The 19,642-nt window shown below is 33.5% G+C and overlaps 2 protein-coding genes across 2 annotated transcripts; one reads left to right on the top strand and one right to left on the bottom strand.

Annotated features, from left to right (window-relative positions):
- Positions 1-1,898: 1,898 nt before the first annotated feature.
- LOC120081572 (neutral/alkaline invertase 3, chloroplastic) lies at positions 1,899-6,736 on the top strand. Its single transcript, XM_039036577.1, has 7 exons — positions 1,899-2,057; positions 2,724-3,484; positions 3,593-3,758; positions 3,858-4,069; positions 4,822-5,315; positions 5,409-5,457; positions 6,109-6,736. Exons 2-7 carry the CDS (start codon positions 2,831-2,833, stop codon positions 6,433-6,435), a joined length of 1,902 nt encoding a protein of 633 aa, XP_038892505.1. The 5' UTR covers positions 1,899-2,057; positions 2,724-2,830; the 3' UTR covers positions 6,436-6,736.
- A 688-nt stretch (positions 6,737-7,424) lies between these two features.
- LOC120080766 (60S acidic ribosomal protein P2-2-like) lies at positions 7,425-9,321 on the bottom strand. The gene is made up of 3 exons (XM_039035391.1): positions 9,155-9,321; positions 8,188-8,420; positions 7,425-7,692 (listed from the first exon to the last, which is right to left on the bottom strand). Exons 1-3 carry the CDS (start codon positions 9,240-9,242, stop codon positions 7,666-7,668), a joined length of 348 nt encoding a protein of 115 aa, XP_038891319.1. The 5' UTR covers positions 9,243-9,321; the 3' UTR covers positions 7,425-7,665.
- Between the last annotated feature and the right edge of the window lie 10,321 nt (positions 9,322-19,642).

Raw genomic sequence — 19,642 nt, 5'->3', positions numbered from 1 at the left:
CATATCTTAGTTATTNCCCCATTTTTATTATTTCTTTTTTTAAAACAAAATAAAATCTTCATCTTCATCTTCATCTTCTTCATCTTCTTGAATTTTTCTATTTGTTGAAAAAGTGTTTATATTCTTATCAAAGTTGCAATATTATCCGTAACTTTTACCATCTTTTCAAAGCTACTATTGAAGCATAGATCCATTAAAATGTTGGATGAAAATTGGGACTTTGAATGGTAAGATGGTAAGTTGAAATAAAAATTAGAATTCAAGACTCCACATTATTTGAAGTCATTGGCATACCTCTCAAGTCTCAATTTCTCATTCTAGTAGTTTGTAAGTCTTTATCAGAGGTTTAAGGTTAATATTGTATTTTTCAAATAAAAGCAAAATTTAAAGATATTTTCATAATTTTGAAAAATGAAAAGGAGTGTTATGGTTCCTCACGTGAAAGGGGGGAGCAATTGGATAAGCTTATGGTCAAACATGTATAGAAGTAGAAGCTTTTTGTTGGCAATGAGTGGTAAAGCTTCGGACATGTGTGAGTGTTTGGTACGCAAAACATGATATCCTTGTTTCAAATATTCAAACAAAAACTATCATAATTGTAAGAAATGTAAAATTATTGTCAATTCGAAACAAATGCAGGCTCCATAGTTTTGCAATGTGTAAAACACAGCCATTATTGGTTGAACCATAATTATTGATCAATTATGTGTTATTGTCAAGCTAATAGTTCAATTATTGGAATATTTATATCTGTTTCTTCTTTTATTATTTATATTTTTGTACATGATAAAGTGTTTGGGTGTTTTTCTTGAAAAGATAGTGTGTTAAGTAGGGGTATTCAAATGACCCGATAATCCGAGAAACCCGGATTATCTAACTCAAATTGTAAGGGTTGAGTTGGGTTGGGCTAGTTCTAATTTAGGATTGGGTTGAGTTGAAATTCTTATGATTTTTTTGGATTGGATTGGGTCGGGGTCGGGTTTGGGTTACAATTTTCAAAATTCGTGTTGATCCAACCCAACTCGAATTTTTAATATTATTAAAAAAATATGTACTATAATTATAAATATTATAATTCATATATTTTATGATGTTTGTTTAAAATTTTAGATATGTTGGATTTTGATATTTAACATTTGGGTTTTATGAAATTTTAGTTTTTAATATGTAATGTATACAAATTTAAGAATTTTAATTAATAAAAAATGTAATTAAAAAAAAAGTAAATAAATAACGCGATAATCCAACCTAAATTTTAAGGGTTGGATTGGAGATTCTGTTTGGGTTATTTGGGTAGCCAAATCAATTCGAATTTTTGAGTTGGTCCAAAAAATCTCCCTAATTCAACCCATGTACATCGCTGTTTGATATTCATCGAGGGTACATAATTCATAAAAAAGAAAGGTTTTAGAATTTATAGAAATTTGGGAAAGTGAAACGGGATTTTAAAATTGTTGGCATAATTAATTTTTTTTAAAAAACACAAAAATAAAGGTACAGACCTATATTTTTAGAATAATTGTAATTAGTAGCATTTTAGAAATAATAACCATGTAACATCATTTAAATAAAATTATAAATATAGACAAATACGCTTCTATGATCCCAATCAGCGATTCTTCCCATATACTGATAGACTCCTACCAATAATATGGTATAGATTATTTAAATTTGGTCATTTTTATAAATTTTTTAATATTATATTATATACATTAATATTTTAAATCTAATATCTATATTTATAACGGTTCTATGTTAAAAAAAAAAATTATTATTATTATAAAAATCAGAGCATTGGAAAAGAAAAATGGTGGAGATGTGGACAAGAAGATTACAGGGCGGGAAAGAAAAAAAAAAAAAAAAAAAGTTCACGTAAGAATACAGGTTGATTTTTGCCTCTTTCGTCCGCTTGACGGATTTGTGAAAAAAACATGCTTTATATTTCGTGGGCTTAACACATTGATCGTCTTTTTTTCTTCTTCTGTTCTTCTTTCACGAAAGCTCCGAAAATTTGTTCATATTTCTGCTCCAATTAAATTATTGCATCATTTAATTCGGTGAGTTGCTACTTCTGTCTTCGATGATTTTTGTTCAATTAACTTTCTGTGTTTTCGTTTTCCTCTGTTCATTCCTTCTTTGTATCCAATCTGGCCCCCAAGTATCGTCTATCTTTTCTAATTAGTTCGTCGAAATTTGATTTACACATTAGATTAATGCTATGAGTTCTGTTTTAGAAATTTTTTAGGTGATTAAACTAGAGCTTTGAAGGTTATTGTATTTGTTTCTTTTATTATTTTCCATGTTCATAGCATTTCTTATTTTGTTCGAATCTAATCTCCATTGCAGAAGATGCCGTGGTTTTTTTTTTTTTACTATACAGTTATAGACTCGGTGTTTCAACAATGGATTGTGAATCGTTTACTAGATATTAGCTAACCTGATCGAAGAAAGTAATATTACAAGTTCAGATTTTGAGGATTCAGTCGACTTAAAAAATCGTTCGATATGTAGCTTTTAGACTTTCTGACCCTAAATTTTTGTATTATCTCAGCTATGTTCCTTCTTCTTTGGAGCAGAAAGTTGAAGAAATATATGCTATTTTACGACAAGCTTTTCTAGGATGTGATTGATTCACTCGTTTGAAGTTCTATTTGTCCCCTGTAATTTAAATGTTTTGATGTTTCTAATTTAATGATGATTGGGTTCAATCTCTCTCTGTGCAGATAGTATTCCTGTTCTTCGAGTGGAGTTGAAAAACCAATAGCCCAGCGTTGGCATTGGAGAAACTTTAATTTAGATCAGATATTTGGGATCTGTAATTTCTTCAGATATGGGCACATCTGAAGCAGCCCTGCAAATCTTTTCAGGGATCATACCTCGGGCTGTGTGTTCAAACCCGTATTCGAGCAATTTGGATTGCAAATTTTCTTTTAAATCACGAGTGAAATATGTGAAGAAAGGGGTCTTGAGAAATAGGTATTTGTCAAAATGCCCGAGTAGGCTAATTCAGGGAATAGACACAGGCTTTAGTGGGAAAGCAAAATGTAGTCGTCGTCTATTATACAGTTGCAGATGCCAAGAAGCAAAAAGTGCAAGTGGTATGAATCAAGAAGGTGGAAATGGAACATGGTTTGTGGACATACCAAATGGATCAAGTGCTTTAGAGGTTCAAGATGTTCAGTCTGCAAAACCTGAAATTAAGAATTCAATTTCTATTGGCACAAATGGAGCAGTTGGAGATTCCTTTCATAAGATTAGTATTGAGTCGACTGAGGATGAGGCATGGGACTTGCTTCGGGAATCCATTGTTTATTACTGTGGCAGTCCAATTGGAACGATTGCTGCAAGGGACCCTACTAGTTCTAATTTACTGAATTACGATCAGGTCTTTATACGTGATTTCATACCTTCTGGTATAGCTTTTTTATTGAAGGGAGAATACGATATTGTTCGCAATTTTATCCTCCACACGCTTCAGTTGCAGGTAATCTAAGTATATGTACATCAATCAGGTAACTCATGAAGGTCATGTTTAGTTACCTTCCATTATTTTTATGTCTCTGATTAATTTTTGTGATTCATTATTCAATAGAGCTGGGAGAAAACTATGGACTGTCACAGTCCTGGTCAAGGATTGATGCCTGCTAGTTTTAAGGTCCGAACAGTTCCTCTAGATGGTGATGACTCAGCAACAGAAGAGGTTTTGGATCCTGACTTTGGGGAGGCAGCAATTGGCCGTGTTGCACCTGTCGATTCAGGTACATAGACCATCAAGTATTTCCTTTTTCCTTTAGAAAAAAAGTTTACCCATTGTATTTTTATATCCAAAAGGTCACTCATCTACCTCTTTATCTTAGGCTTGTGGTGGATAATTTTATTGCGTGCATATGGAAAATGCTCTGGTGATCTCTCAGTTCAGGAGAGAGTTGATGTCCAAACTGGGATCAAAATGATCTTGAGGCTTTGTCTTGCCGATGGCTTCGATATGTTCCCTACTTTATTGGTAACTGACGGTTCTTGTATGATAGATCGTCGTATGGGAATTCATGGTCACCCTCTAGAAATCCAAGTAAGGAGCGACCAAGTTCTTCAGCATTCTCAATTTTAATTGCTTATGATCTAGAAGTTGTGCCTGTAATATGTTAAATGGCTGCCATGGGATTGGAATGTAAGAAGAGAAAAGGAGATTAATATGTTAAATGGCTGCCATGGGATCAGAATGTAAGAAGAGAAAAGGGGATTCAGTAACCATGAATAGCCTATATATTACAACAATACCTTCCTTTTCAATGGGATCACCTCGATCGGGGAGTTCCTCCTCCATTCGTCTTTCAGTGAGAAGGGTTGCTTTTTGTGGTTTATGGGGTGTGTTCTCTGCTATGGGATCTTTGGGGAAGAGAAACAATAGAGTTTTTATAAGTGTGGAGGGAAGGGACCCTAGTGATGTTTAGTGTTTAGTGAGGTTTCATATTTCTCTTTGGGTTTCAATTTCGAAGACTTTGTCATTACTATTAAAGCAAACTCCTTTCTGTAGTGGATTCTCCCCCCCTTTTGATATGCTGCCCATGGTTAAATTTTTTGAGCCAAGTAATCCTATGAGCTTGCCTGTGATTCACTGATTCATTTTATCCATTTACATTTTGAAAGTGAACATGTTAAAAGAATTAACGGTATGCAGTATGATTTCGCAGTTGCATTCTAAGAAGTTTATGTTTTTACTTTATACACCTTAGATTTCACTGGTCATAATGTCTATATTAAGGTTTGTTCTCTATAAATTACATAGAAGTGTAAACATATTTGTTTTTACCTCCTTTGTAGGCACTTTTTTATTCAGCATTAGTTTGTGCACGAGAGATGCTTGCTCCTGAGGACGGATCAGCTGATCTTATCCGTGCGCTTAATAATCGTTTGGTGGCTCTTTCATTTCATATCAGAGAGTATTATTGGGTTGATTTGAGAAAACTAAATGAAATTTATCGTTACAAGACAGAAGAGTATTCATACGATGCAGTCAACAAATTCAACATCTACCCAGATCAAATTCCTTCCTGGTTGGTGGAATGGATGCCTAGTAAAGGAGGTTATCTAATTGGAAATTTGCAGCCGGCTCACATGGATTTCCGGTTCTTTTCTCTAGGAAATTTGTGGTCCATCGTAAGTAGTCTTACTACAATAGGCCAATCCCATGCCATTTTGGATCTCATTGAATCCAAATGGGGGGATTTAGTTGCAGACATGCCATTCAAAATTTGTTACCCTGCTCTTGAAGGTCAGGAATGGCAGATTATCACTGGCAGCGATCCCAAGAACACGTAATTTACTTGACTTGGTACTTTTGAGATTCATTAGAAGAAAAAAAATACTCCCTGTTTTCTTGAAATCAAAATTTGTTTCTGTCAATGCAGGCCATGGTCATACCACAATGCAGGTTCATGGCCAACATTGTTGTGGCAGGTATGTTACTCTCAAATTTCTGATCTTACTATTTTGCTCGACCCTTAAAAATCCAGCAAAACTCCATTAGAATTTGAAGTTTAGAAGAACTTGATCACTTTTGATTACTCAATTAGTATACGTAGTTCACTTTATTCTCTATAACAATCATTTTGCGAACCGATCTATTCAAAGTCAAACTTTGGCTCAAAGATTAAAATATCGATGTTGATATCGATATCAAGATTTCAATTTACGGATATATCGATAAAATATCAATATTAACGGATATTTTTGTAAATCACGAAATTTATAAAATTTATTTATATTAATAATTAAGTAGATTTTACTCCCAAACTAAGCTATAAATATTGTTATTACTAGTACTCAGATCCATGTTTGACTAAATAGATGACATTTTGTTACGAGCATCTATAAAAGATGTTAGAGATGTACATGGATTATATCGATGTTGGATTCTTCGATTTATGGATATATCGATATATCGACGGATATTTTCATCCTTGCTTCAACTCAAAATTTGCTCTCTCTCTCTTTTGAAACTCTCCTCAACAAGGGCGTTACTATGTATGTTTACATTTGTTTCCGTTGTCTTTGGACTCAAGAATGTGAAATATAATATGGAAGTTTTTTTTTATCTACCATTTTCAGCTCACAGTTGCATGCATAAAGATGAACAGACCAGAAATTGCAGCAAGAGCCATTGAGATTGCTGAGAGACGTCTGGCTAGAGACAAGTGGCCCGAATATTACGACACGAAAAAAGGAAGGTTCATTGGGAAACAAGCACGCCTATATCAAACATGGTCAATTGCAGGTTACCTTGTAGGCAAGCTCCTGCTTGCTGAGCCGAGTAAGGCCAAAATTTTAATAACCGAAGAGGACTCGGATCTTGTCAATGCATTCTCTTGCATGATCAGTGCCAGCCCGAAAAGAAAGCGTGGCCAGAAAAACTCAAATCCAACCTACATAGTTTAAGTCGTAGCATATATCGAAATTCAATACTTAATATAGGCAGTTGTAGCGTAGCGGATTTGTTATCTACCATTTGTTGAGTGGTTAAGTCGAGTTTATAGAAGGCTTATTCACATATATGTAGATAACATACACATATCAACTTAATTGATGATGTTCTGTAACTCCCTAGGATTGAGACCTCAGTGTGGAATTTGTAATACGATGATGTAAATTTATGTCGTGATTAAAATAAATCTTGTAGGGTGTAACTCAATTTTTCGAACAGCTCAATTAATTTGATAGTATGGTGGGTTATTAAGGATGTTTTGGACCAATTAAGATTTGAGTTAGTCAGTTCTCCAACCCAAACAACACATACAAAGATGGCAACCCAATCTTTTTTATTACCTTGCTTAGTTAGGTCTAGCCTTCATCCATTTGTGATTGTCTAAATTGTAGAAAAAATAAAGTTAAGAAGAATTTTCTACGTCATTGCATTTTGTTAAACCTATTTATGGAAGAAAAATATTTTCCATTTCAATTTCAATAGCCATTACACGTTTATTATTTGATGAACACAACAACATTGTAACTCAAGTCTGAAGTAGTAAATTGTAACTCACTTTTCAAATCCCATACTAAATTAATTAGTAGCTCAACGTCAGTTTTTTCTTTAAATAACATGTTCTAAAAAGAATTTTACACCTATTGCTCATAATCTACACTGGACAAATTGAATATTTTCTATAGCAATTCTATTTAGTGATTGCTAATCATAACAATCCAAACAGGGAGGGAGTTAGACGAAATTACACGTTATTTTTCTTAAAAAATAATAATAATAATAATTCAACATTATTTACCAAAACTAATTTCCTTCATTTCACAATTGATTATTTTCCTATAAGGATAGTTGCTAACAATTATTGATGAATTTTAAAATTAAAACCGAACCTTAGCCCTTGCAGTTTCTCCTTCTGGTTAGACGATGGAAATGAGGGAACGGCAGCAACAGAAAATTTGGCCTCCAATTTACTCAAGTCATAGCAGCAATTCCATTTTTTTCTCATATAATAACACAGATATTTTAGAGCATCCAAAAATTACGACGAAAATTCATTAACTTAAAAAAAAGTACCAACATTTGGCTCATCATAACACCACGATAATGTTAAAAAACTACATGTGAAAAACAAAAATTCCAATCTAAAATCTTGAAAAATCTCTGAACATTCAACTTTGTCATTATACTTAATCGAAAAGACTGAACCCCATATCCTGCAAAACATTAAACAGGGAGGGAGTTAGACGAAATTACACGAACTGAAATGATGGTCCATAAAGAAAAAGATCCATTTGATAACCATTTCTTATTTCAAAATTTTTACCTGTTTCCTCCAAAATTTTCAGATTATGGTTTTCCTCTAAACTATTTTCTTTTCGAAGGGTAGAACATAACATAGAAGCTTATGGATGGAGTTGGTGCTTATAAGCTTATCGTTCATAAACCAATGATAGATAACCAGATGATTATTGCAGTTCATTATCAAAAACTAAATGGAAGTGGTGTTTATAGGCTGAAACATATTACAGAACCAACAAAGAGCATTCATGCTGTCAGATGTTTCAGCCTTTCAATAAGGTGGAGTATCTTTTGGCATTTCCTTCAATATATGTTCGACAGAATTTTGCTTCCAGTGGTTAAGAATGAGAACTTCAACCATTAAAATGCAATTCCAAGCAACAATATTCATAAAGATTTAGAAAACTTACATCGTCTGATTCTTCCTTCTCTTCAACCTTCTCCTCTTTCTTTGACTCAGCTGCAGCAGGGGCATCGGCACCACCGCCGCCACCACCTACGGCAGCAGCTGCCACAACAGCACCTCCACCAGAAGGAACAGATGCTAGCTTTTCTCTTCCGGATGCAATGAGCTCTGTAACATCCTTACCCTTAACATTAGACAGCAAAAGCTCGATCCTTTCCTCATCAATTTCAGCTCCAACTGAAAAATGGTTCGTGGTTCAGGAAAGATAAATTATGACACCATTCAAAACATTTGACTTCCATGTAATTCAATATCCAACGTATAGGTGCGAAATGAAAATCAGATACATAACATGACATTAGAAGAAAAAACCTGTGGAAATATAACATAAAAGGCATTAAAACATGACCATTTCAAATAACACCAATTAGAACGATAATCATGTTAACGCCAAATAACTGTGTGACGTAGAATTGTTCCAAAGAAATAGTCAAAACCCAGCTCCAATCTCTTAAACCATCGAGAAAAGTAGGATAGATACAAATTTCATAAAACTCAAATCTAATCATGTCCAACCACAGATAACCACCAATTTTTCTTATTGTTTCTCATGCACGAGATAATTATTTTAAAAGAACTACGTTAAAGAACGACAATAATCAAGACAAACAGTACGTAGATAGGTATTTCCTCGACAAATAAAATTAAGAGAACATTAAACAAAATTTAAAGTCGAACAGCCCACAATGAGATAGGAACAATTAACCATCGCTACTGCAAAACCATCGACGACGAAACTCCATAGCTTGAAATCGCAACGAAGCGAATCAAAGAACAAGAAACCAAATAACAAAATATTTCTACAAAACCAACAATACATATTAAACAAACATCAACACAGAAATTCCCCAAAAACGATTGAATCGAAGAAAAACATGGGGGTGAAAATGAGAGAGATACACGGAATTTACCAGATCCGAGAATATCCTTCAAATCTTTAGCAGAAGGGCTGGAGTTGCCTCCCAAAACGGCGAGCAAATAAGCAGCGACGATCTTCATCGTTCTTCGTAGACAGACAATGGGAAGCGGAAGATAGAGAGAGAGAGTTTAGTTAGGGTTCTGTAAATGTCGATGAAGGCTTCTTATTTATATTATATAGCGAAGAGGTAGGGTTTCTGATTTCCTTTTCGTGAAGTTAAGTGCCTGGCCGAGGCCGAGCGAAGGTTGGGTAAACTACCGATGTTTTGGGCCGACTGTATTTGGACTGGGCTCCTTATTTGACTGGCCCATCAAGCCCAACCTACTTGTTAACTTCCACCTCCTTCCGTTGAGGCTAATTGGAATATATAGACACCATTTAGGTTTCATTTGAAAAAATGTAAAAACTCAAAACTCAAAACTCAAAACTCAAAAATAATAAATAATAAGAATTTTTACAAATCAAGTGTAGATCACGTATCAGATATTTTCTTAACTCCTGTTTTGTCTTTAATGGAGCCGTTTGTTTTGTCGTTCATGTTCTTATAAATACACGATAATTGTTGAAGTTGATGTAAGGAAGCAATTATGGATACAGTGTAATTATTAAGTTATTAGATTTCAAACCTATTGTTGCAATAAAAAAAGCTAAATAAACAAAACCCTAGATGGTAAAACTATGAGTTATTAGATTTCTATTTAAATATATAATTCTTCCTTCTTTTTTTTTTTTTACTTAAATATCTGTTTGGTATCTATCTTTTCTCTTCATATTTGATTTTATCTTCCTATGTTTCAATTTCTTTAATTATTTGCCACAAGATTCAATTTTATCTAAATCTAATAGCTAAAGATATATTTCTATTGATTTGTTTACCTTCATTTCACATTTTATTCTTTTTTTCCTTTGTTTAATCATATTGTTTTTAGATTCAATTTTTCCATTTTTTTTACGGTTATTAGTGTATATTTTTATTTCATATTATATTATTGTATTATTATACAATTGTTGATGTTTTGAAATATATCTTTAGTTATTTTACCTTTCTTATCTAAAAATCTTGTATTTGTTAATAACACATAAGTAAGATTGAATTTACACATCTGTTTATTCTTTCTTAATTTCATTTTTTTTTCATCCTCGTTTTTTTATTTTATTAAATGTGTCTATCGATCCATTGATTTTCCTATCCATCTGTTCTCATTATTATAATCAGTATTCTTCATTTTTCGATAAAAGAAGATGAAATCTTCTTTATCTTAGAGAATCAGAACTTCCACAGCTGCGGTGGACGTCATGGAGTCATGATTTTTTTATGGCAGTTTATTACTCTCTAATGTATATGTGAATCTTGCAAATACACTATATTTGTACAATAATTTAGTATAAACAGATCCTTCTCTCAAACCTTATGAGCACATTATTATCAAATTTGGTTTATCTAACTCATTTTCAATTAGTTTAGCTTTTTGCTACCAAATTCATTTTTATCTACATGTTTTTTCATTAGTTTAAACATATTAATATTAGATTCAAAATGTAATATAAAGACGTATTTCCAGTTTGCCTTCGATGGGCTTTGGAAATTAACTAAATATATATTACACATACAGTATAATTGTAATGTAGAGTTATGAGATTAACTAATATATATTTACACATACAGTTTAATTGTAATATGAAGTTATACGATTTTAACCATCATTTTTTATGTTTTATGATTAGAGATTCTCCCTTATTTTTCTCCAACAATATCTATTTGAATATATCCTTATCATATTTTATTTTATCTCATTCTTTTTTATTTTTTTACAAATTTTGTTATGATATGCATATTTTTTTTGTTTATATTATTACCATTTATATAGTTTATCATTTTTAAAATGTAATATAATGATATAACTTAAGGGAAAACCAACGAAGGTTCCCACAACATAATGTGGGGATCAGTCCCAATTTTTGTTTTTCACGGAATTTACAAGAATTAGAGAATTAAAAGATAAGGATTATGCATTACAATTTAATCTACAACATGCTTTTCTAATTAAATGGAAGGGAGAAGAAAGATTTTAGCTTTCAAGAATGATTCTTCAAGAATTCCCTCAAACAAATCCTTCCTCCAAAAGGGACACCACCAAATGGTGTATTCTCCTTAGGGATTAAGAATGATAGGAGGTGTGGGTTATGCTTTAGGGTTTTGAAAGAGGGAAGGAGATGGAGAGGAGGAAGAGAGGGGATTTTTTCTTCTCTGTAAACTTTTTCCAAAGCTGAGAATTGTGGAAGAAGATAAATCGAGACCATTCATTCTTCCGCAACCCAATGGATGAAAGGAGTTGTAACTCCTTCCCTTTAATTAATTTAATTTCAATTAATAAGAATAATATATATAATAACTACTTGATTATATATATACACTATATATTATATCAAATATAACATATAGCTTATAGTTTTATATTGTATCAAATACAACATAACCTATAGTTCTATTTTCTTTCAACAATACATGACATTTAATATAAATCACATTTATATTAAACTCACTTATACAAATCTCATTCATATAATTAATATTTGAATCATATTCAAATATTTAATTCTTTTCAACTTATTTATGGTATTTAATATAAATCATATTTATATTAAATTTAATTACAGGAATCTCATTTGTATAATTAGTATTTGAATCATATTCCAATTCCTCTCATATTACCTTATATTATAATGTATCAAAGACATTATATTAAGTATGTTACATATAATTAATTTAATTAATTATATCATATATAACTAATTTCCTCAATTAATTTGAACACTTCAAATAAATCCAAAAATAATTCTCAATTAAATCTGAGTTACATAGGGGACATTATGGACTTCTAGATTGAAGCTCCAATGGTACTTGGATAATTAATTAAACTATTTAGTTAAATTACTTAACATCTATTAACTGCCGGTCATTCCATTAAAGACCGACAGTTGTTCTGTGTCCGTATAGCTGAGCCAAAATTGTTGGAATACAGAAACATGCAGTGGAAGAAAACAGGATCATTAAACATTCTAATTTCTTAATTTTGACATCAAAATTAGCATGTTCATCGGATAATAAGATGGTTTCAGGAAACACATACCTTAGAACAATTCCTCTCCAATCTAAGCTCCTCACAAATTCTCAGCTTCAAATCTTCAGTGAACCGTCGATAGATCTTCTCTACTATTTTCAACCTTGAATTTGAGTAGTGGAACTCAGAATTGAGCTGAATTTGTGAAAGGAAAGGGATAAGTTTTCAGGTGCAGAAGAAGAACTTAGCAGGAACTTTTTCCTCTCGTTCTCTTTACATTTTGTGTAAAATTGAAGAGTTTTACGTAACCATTACATGCATCTACTAAATTTTTCAGCAATATGATACTTCAAGAAACACTCAAGAAGTAGGATTAGGTGTTTCAGTGAGATCATTCCACCAAAATAAGCAAAATTGTGGATCTTTCCACTATCTCAATTTAATTCCAAAATTAATTTGAATTAATTTAAATCTTCATTTTAATTCATTCAAAATTAATTAAACTAAAAAAAACAATATTCAATTTCTGAAATTGAATAAGAAATGAAAATTAATTTTATTTCAATTAATTAAAAAAATTTAGTTAATTAAATAATAATTTAATATTAAATATTAAATTAATCAAACACCTAATTTTAAACATAAATCATATTCATGTAATTAATATTTAAATATTATAAACTCTCAAATTTTGTTTAATTTTGATAAATTAAACGTTAATTAATTATATTGAATATAATTATACAAACCTTAATTTGAATTTGAACTATTCAAATTCAAACCCTAAATTCAATTTGAACATGTCAAATTGAAATTAAATGTGAACACTCCAAATTGATATCATTCCAAATCCACTCAATTTACTAATTCAAGGTGTTCATGTTTTACGAGCTAGTAAATGGACCTTATGGACCTACAAATCACGAGCTCCAATGATTTGAGATTAATTGGCTAAAACTCTTTAGACCGAACTAATCGATCTTCTTTAACTATCGAGTCACACCACTATAGCTCGATAGTTGCACTCTCCTCACTGTAGATATATTTTTGTCCACTTGATTTAACCATAATTAGTAAGTCGACCCTTTATAGACTGTTCATAATAATGACTAGGTCAAATGTTGTTTTACTCCCGAAATTACGTCTTGCTTCTTAAGTTCCACTGATTCTCTAATGAACAATTGGTTTGTGATCCAATCATTAAACCGGATCCCTCTCGGGGCAATGAGAGGGTGAGATCCCTTGCTCAAAACTAGGATTCAGCACTTAAGAGAACAACCTTCCTTCTATCCCTAAATTAGGTTGGTGTGAATTCTGTCTTGCACCTTATGTTCCCAGTTATCTACCCAGTCTTACCCCTGAAATGGAAGGCTTATTGAGCCGGTGTTGCTGAGCCAACCCTCACCTATGCAAATCTAAGAACAATCCCGAATAAATAGGAGTTCATAGTTAGCTCAGGATTAAGATCGAATTACCTAGGTCATCTAAGTGAAATAGTCAGTCTTAAACAGTAAACATCGTTATAAAGTAAGAGTGACTTATTTCTTGGTCCGATCTTATGCGAACTCACTGCATAGGATGCCCCCACTCCTCATGTCAATATATGAATGAATCAGGATCACTTTGTTTGTAGTACCTTATAACAAATTATAACAACTACAAAGTGGACTGCAGTGTTACCAGATTAAGGCACCCAATTTTATTCGTATACTATAGATCATTTTGACTATTTACTCGAACCTGATCCATTTTCATGTCTCCACATAAAGTTCAAATATTCATATAATAGCCATGGATCTTAGTTTATTGTGTTTAGTCTTTATAAGTGTAGTTTATAAATTCAATAACAACTTTATTGAAGAAATGTTGAATAACATCTTTATTGGTAATAGAAAATGTTTAATTCTAAAAACTGCAAGTTTTAGGACATACAATCCAACAAAAAATAACAATTATATTAATTTAATTAATGAAAATACAATAAATAAGTAATTATTACAATTAATAATTAAATAAAAAGAAAAAACTGCAAAGAAACCGCTGGGAAGATTCAAACCCACAATTTGGTAGAATCCAAATGCACACATTGACCATCCGAAGCGTCACAACACTAGCTTTTATGTTGTCGCTGCGTTACAACGCCGTGATAGAAGCGTCGCGACGCTGCACGGCAGAAGCCTGCTCTACTTTGCTTGTTCATCTCATTTGCTCTGTTCTACTCCAAAAATTCATCGATTCGAAGTCGGAGCTCCATCACGAACGACACAGAGAATTATAGACTCGATTACATGAAATAAGACATAATCCCTCTATGCAAAGTCCCTCTCAGGCTAGGAGAGGGTGTGGCCACTATGTTTAAGCCCCTGAATCAGCCACTAAGGAAGCAATTTATCTACTTACCCCATCATCGGGGAAGGAGTGAATTTCGTCTTGTGTAGTTGTGTTCCCAACTCCCTAATTAGACAAATCCTCAAAATGGTAGGCTTATTGAGTTGGCAATATGGCCACTTTCACCCTCAAATGACCGTCTTCATGAGTAGGAGTTCACAACTTACTCAAGATTTAGGTCATGTCACTTATGGTCATCCTAATGAAATGTAAGTCTCTATCATTAACGGCGTTATATAAAAAGACTAATCATTTTGTGGTCTGGTCTTATACAACTCTTTGTATAGGATACCCCACTCACATGTCTCCACAAGAATGATCAAGATCAAATCATTTGTATTACTTTATAACACTTGTAACACCTACAAAACGGGTCGTATTCGTAGTGTCACCAAGATAAGATACTCAGCCTTATCCATCTACTACAGACCATTTAGGTAATTATTTAAACATTATCCACTTGTATGTCTCTACATACTTGTTTAAATTACATAAAATAACCTAGGATTTTAGTTTATTAGATTGAGTATATGCTTATAAAATATCACTTATTTTCATAAAATAACACTTATTTTATTAACAACAATATGTTTATATAAAGTTTACAAACTACGAGATTACAAGAGATTTAGGACACTAATCCCAACAATCTCCCACTTGTCCTAAAGCTTAAGGAGCCTAATGTATAATACAAATAAAGTACAAAATCACAATAAACTAGGTATACACTATACCCCAATAACATCGCCCGCTTGCCCTAGACTATATCGCATATCCCGTAGATCCAGACTTTCTAGATGACCCTCAAACACTTTAGCCATGAGAGCCTTCGTAAACGGATCATCAACGTTTTGCTCCGAAGCTATCTTCATGATAGTCACATCACCTCGATGCACAATCTCTCGAATCAAATGATATTTCTGCTCTATGTGTTTACCTCTTCAGTGATTCCTAGGTTCCTTAGAATTTGCCACAACACCACTATTATCACAATAAAGTGTGATGGGCAAAGACATATTTGGAACAACATTCAAATCAGTAAGGAACTTCTTAAGCCATACAACATCTTTAGTAACTTCATAAGTAGCTACATATTCGGCTTCCGTAGTGGAGTCTGCAATGCATCCTTGCTTGATGCTTCGTCATACTATAACTCCTCCATATAAAGTAAACACTGACCCTGATGTGGATTTTTGAGAATCCCGATCAGTCTGAAAGTCAGAGTCTGTGTAACCTATAAGGATCAAATTCTTATCTCCATACACGAGCATATAGTCCCTCGTTCTTCAGAAGATACTTGAGGATCGTTTTGACCGTCGTCCAGTGATCTAATCCTGGATTAAACTGATATCGACTGACAATCCCTATAACCGATATATGATGCATGAGACAAGGCCAACCTTTTGTACTTCCGATCCCTGATAATTTGGATCCCTAGAACAAATTGTGCCTCTCCCAAATATTTCATTTGGAATTAGGCGGCTAACCATTTTTTTGCATCAATCAGAAAACCTACATCATTCCCAATGAGTAGGATATCATCCACATACAACACGAGGAAAGCTACTCAGCTATTGATGATTTTCTTGTAAACACAAGGCTCATCAACATTATGATCAAAACCATAAGACTTGATCGAAACATCAAACCTTATATTCTAAGATCGAGATGTTTGTTTCAGTCCATAAATGAACCGATTAAGCTTGCAAAACTTTTGCTCTTGATATTGTTTTATGAATCCTTCCGATTGACTCATTTAGATGGTCTCTTCAAGATTACCATTCAAAAAGGTAGCCTTGACATCCAATTTTCATATCTCATAGTCATAATATGTGGCTATGGACAAGAGAATTCTAATAGACTTTAACATGACAATAGGTGAGAAAGTTTCTTAGTCCACTCCCTTAACTTAGGTATAACCCTTTACCACAAGTCTAACTTTAAAGGTTTGTACCTTTCCATCTATACCTATTTTCCTCTTGTAGATTTTTTTATTCGAAAGAGGAAAGGAAAATAAATATGCAATTTATGCTATACATTGATCTCCATGTGTCGATGGTCATGCGTTCGACTAGAAAAATATACAATATGCGTTTAAGCATGTATGCGATGACCATGCATTCCCGTCACAAGTTTTCTTCTTTCTCGCCAAGTATAACGAGAACGCAAGTTTCTCGGGGTAATCTGAAGTCGAATCAGGGACTTGTAACTAAATAGTGTTTGTGAAGCAATGCGTTTGAGGCGATGAATAAAAGTAAAAAGGCAGAAGTTAAGGGATTATGTGCTACTCCTACTCCTAACTAAACAGATTGAGCAATGAAAGTTTAACTATGAGAATTGATAGAGATGCAACGGTCATTAATGCATACCAATGTTCATTATGTTAGGCCGCCCGAGTAATCCCAGCTCGCCACACTAACGCATCGCACACCTCTCGGTGGCCAGCCGCATGTTTATATCTCTATAATGCATGGTTGCGTCACATAAGATCGTGTCTATCTCTAGGAACAATGCATACTTTGCTTTGGTGTGTTCCACCACTCACCCTCTCAGGTGGTTAATCGCGGCTAATCAGCTCATAGACAAGCATTGCAACGGCTCATAGACAAAGCGTTGCTGTCTGTCCGTCTCACATCTAAGCGAAGAAGATTATCTTACTATACTCGCACAACGCACACCTCTCGGTGGGTTGCTACATACGTCCTATCTCTAGGCTACACGATGGATTGTGGAGGTGAAGAATCCTCAAAGAAAATCTCGCTCATGCTCTCATCTGTGATCGCAAGCATCTGCCTTAAGGCAGAAGCTCGGATGCCTTGAGTGAAGGTCCAAGGTACCATTTATAGAGCTTAAACGCCGACAGTCTTCATGATTACGTTTTGCCTCACTGCTATCTTTGTCCCGGTATAGGCAATGTCAACTTCATCTTATCATGTTGATACTTCCAAGGTATGATTTCATGCTTATTTCTCCTAAGGTGCCAACGCATTCCATCTACCTTGCGAGCAGACTTCTATCACGATTATCACTCTGTGGACGCAACATCCTATGTAATGAACTAATCAACCCAAAAGGTATGAACATCGTCTCATCGATGATATGGTGGCTTATGCACTTACGAGTGAAGGAGGTTATGTCTGAGCATGCAAGAACTATGATGGAGATGTTCAGAGTGATTTCTTAGCTCAAGGTGTGTGAAGATTGAACACATACCTTATGCACATTGCTTTTTGGTTTTGAAATTTCTTTCATGTGGTTGCTTTATTGGTTTAGGAAATCACTCAAAAAGTTATACTTGCCTGCATTTTCTCCATTTAATTTCTAACTTTTATCTATATGGTTTTAGGATTTGGATCCCTTGGGTTGATGACTTCTATATTGGTATGTTCCATTCAAGTCTTCAATAGATTATATTACCAGACTAAGATTTATGATCCGCAAGTCATTCAATTAGCAGATCAAGTTTAATTTCTATATTTTGTTTAATCTCTATGAACTTTATTGATATCTAAGAAAAAGAAAAAAAATGGAAGATCGAACAATTACATTTGTTTGCTTTACTTACCGTTATGAAAAAGTAATCCCTTTTTGTGGTCTTGGTATTCATTCGGTCAACCCTGCAGTAGTCTGGGACTGACGCATGCGATCAATTCCTGTAATATCTGCAAAAATGGTCACTTTGACCCGGAATAATGCATGGTATAGGGTTAGTGAGGATTTTCGGTGCTACTTGATGCAAGCTCACTTTTCACATGAATTCTTAGTATTATCAACGCATATTCTGCTTATTAGCCCTCATAATTCTAAGCAAAAGGCTACAATAGCTTGCATTTCTACGAGCTATCATAGATCCATTTGTAACCTATAGGTTTTATCCCATGAGATTGATCTACAAGCTCCAAACATAATTGAAGTACAACGACTCCATTTCTTGATCCATGGCTTTAATCCATTCATCCTTGTCAACATCTTCTATTGCTTGTTTATAAGACAATGGATTCTCAACTCCATCATCAATTATGATGCTTTGGGCTTCTGTTAAACCCATGTAGCGTAAAGTGGGTTCATAAACGCCTCACTACGTCGAGGCAATCTCAACTCTTGAGATGGATGACTAGATGAACTAACATCAACAACTTCTGTTGATATATCAGCCCTTTCAACAACTCTTGTTGAAGTCTCAGTAGATTCATTAGAAATTTCACTTAAAATAATTTTGCTTCGTGACTTATGATCCCTCATATGGTCTTCTTCCAAGAAGGTAGCATTTGTCGATTCAAACACTTTATTTTCACTTGGATCATAGAAGTATCCACCTCTCATTTCATTGGGATAGCCTACAAATAGGCACACTTTTGAACGAGGTTCCAACATTTTGGGGTTTGCCATTAGCACATGGTCTGGACATCCCCAAATTATGAAGTGGCATAAACTACCTTTACTTCCTCTCCATAACTCAAAAGGTGTTTCAGAAATACTCTTTGAGGGAAAAGGAACTTTTGTGAGGAGAATATTGAGCGGAAGCAGCTTGACTAAATTTCATTAATTATCGAATACAAAGTTTACAGTAAACATACAACAAACATGCATTTAAAATTAAATTACAGCATGCTTTTACAAGAAAATAGTTCAAGATACATTACCTTTGAAGAACCTTTTCTTCATGAATTTCCCTTGAACAGTCACGTACAACTTGAAGATCTTCTTCAAGGTGGAACTCGAACCAAAATCGGACACAACCACAATAGAATCCTCGGGTGGTGGGCTCTAACTATTTTGGTTTAGAGGGGAAGATTAATGTGAAGGAGGAAGAAGATTGAGAAAGCTTTCACACAAGGAAAATTTACATAATACTTTTGTAATTTTTCTCTCAATCATTTAATGGAAATTGTAGAAGAAGAAGAAGAAGAAACGATTTTTCTTTTATTCTTCTTGCCATAAAGAATAACCACCCCACTAAAGAGGGCGGAGAGAAAATATTAGTCAAATAATAATAAATAATATAAATAAATATGATAACTAACTTATTA

Source organism: Benincasa hispida, chromosome 7 (genome assembly GCF_009727055.1).
Source record: "Benincasa hispida cultivar B227 chromosome 7, ASM972705v1, whole genome shotgun sequence".
In the NCBI taxonomy this organism is placed as follows: Eukaryota; Viridiplantae; Streptophyta; class Magnoliopsida; order Cucurbitales; family Cucurbitaceae; genus Benincasa; species Benincasa hispida.
This window is presented reverse-complemented; position numbering and strand designations above follow the sequence as displayed.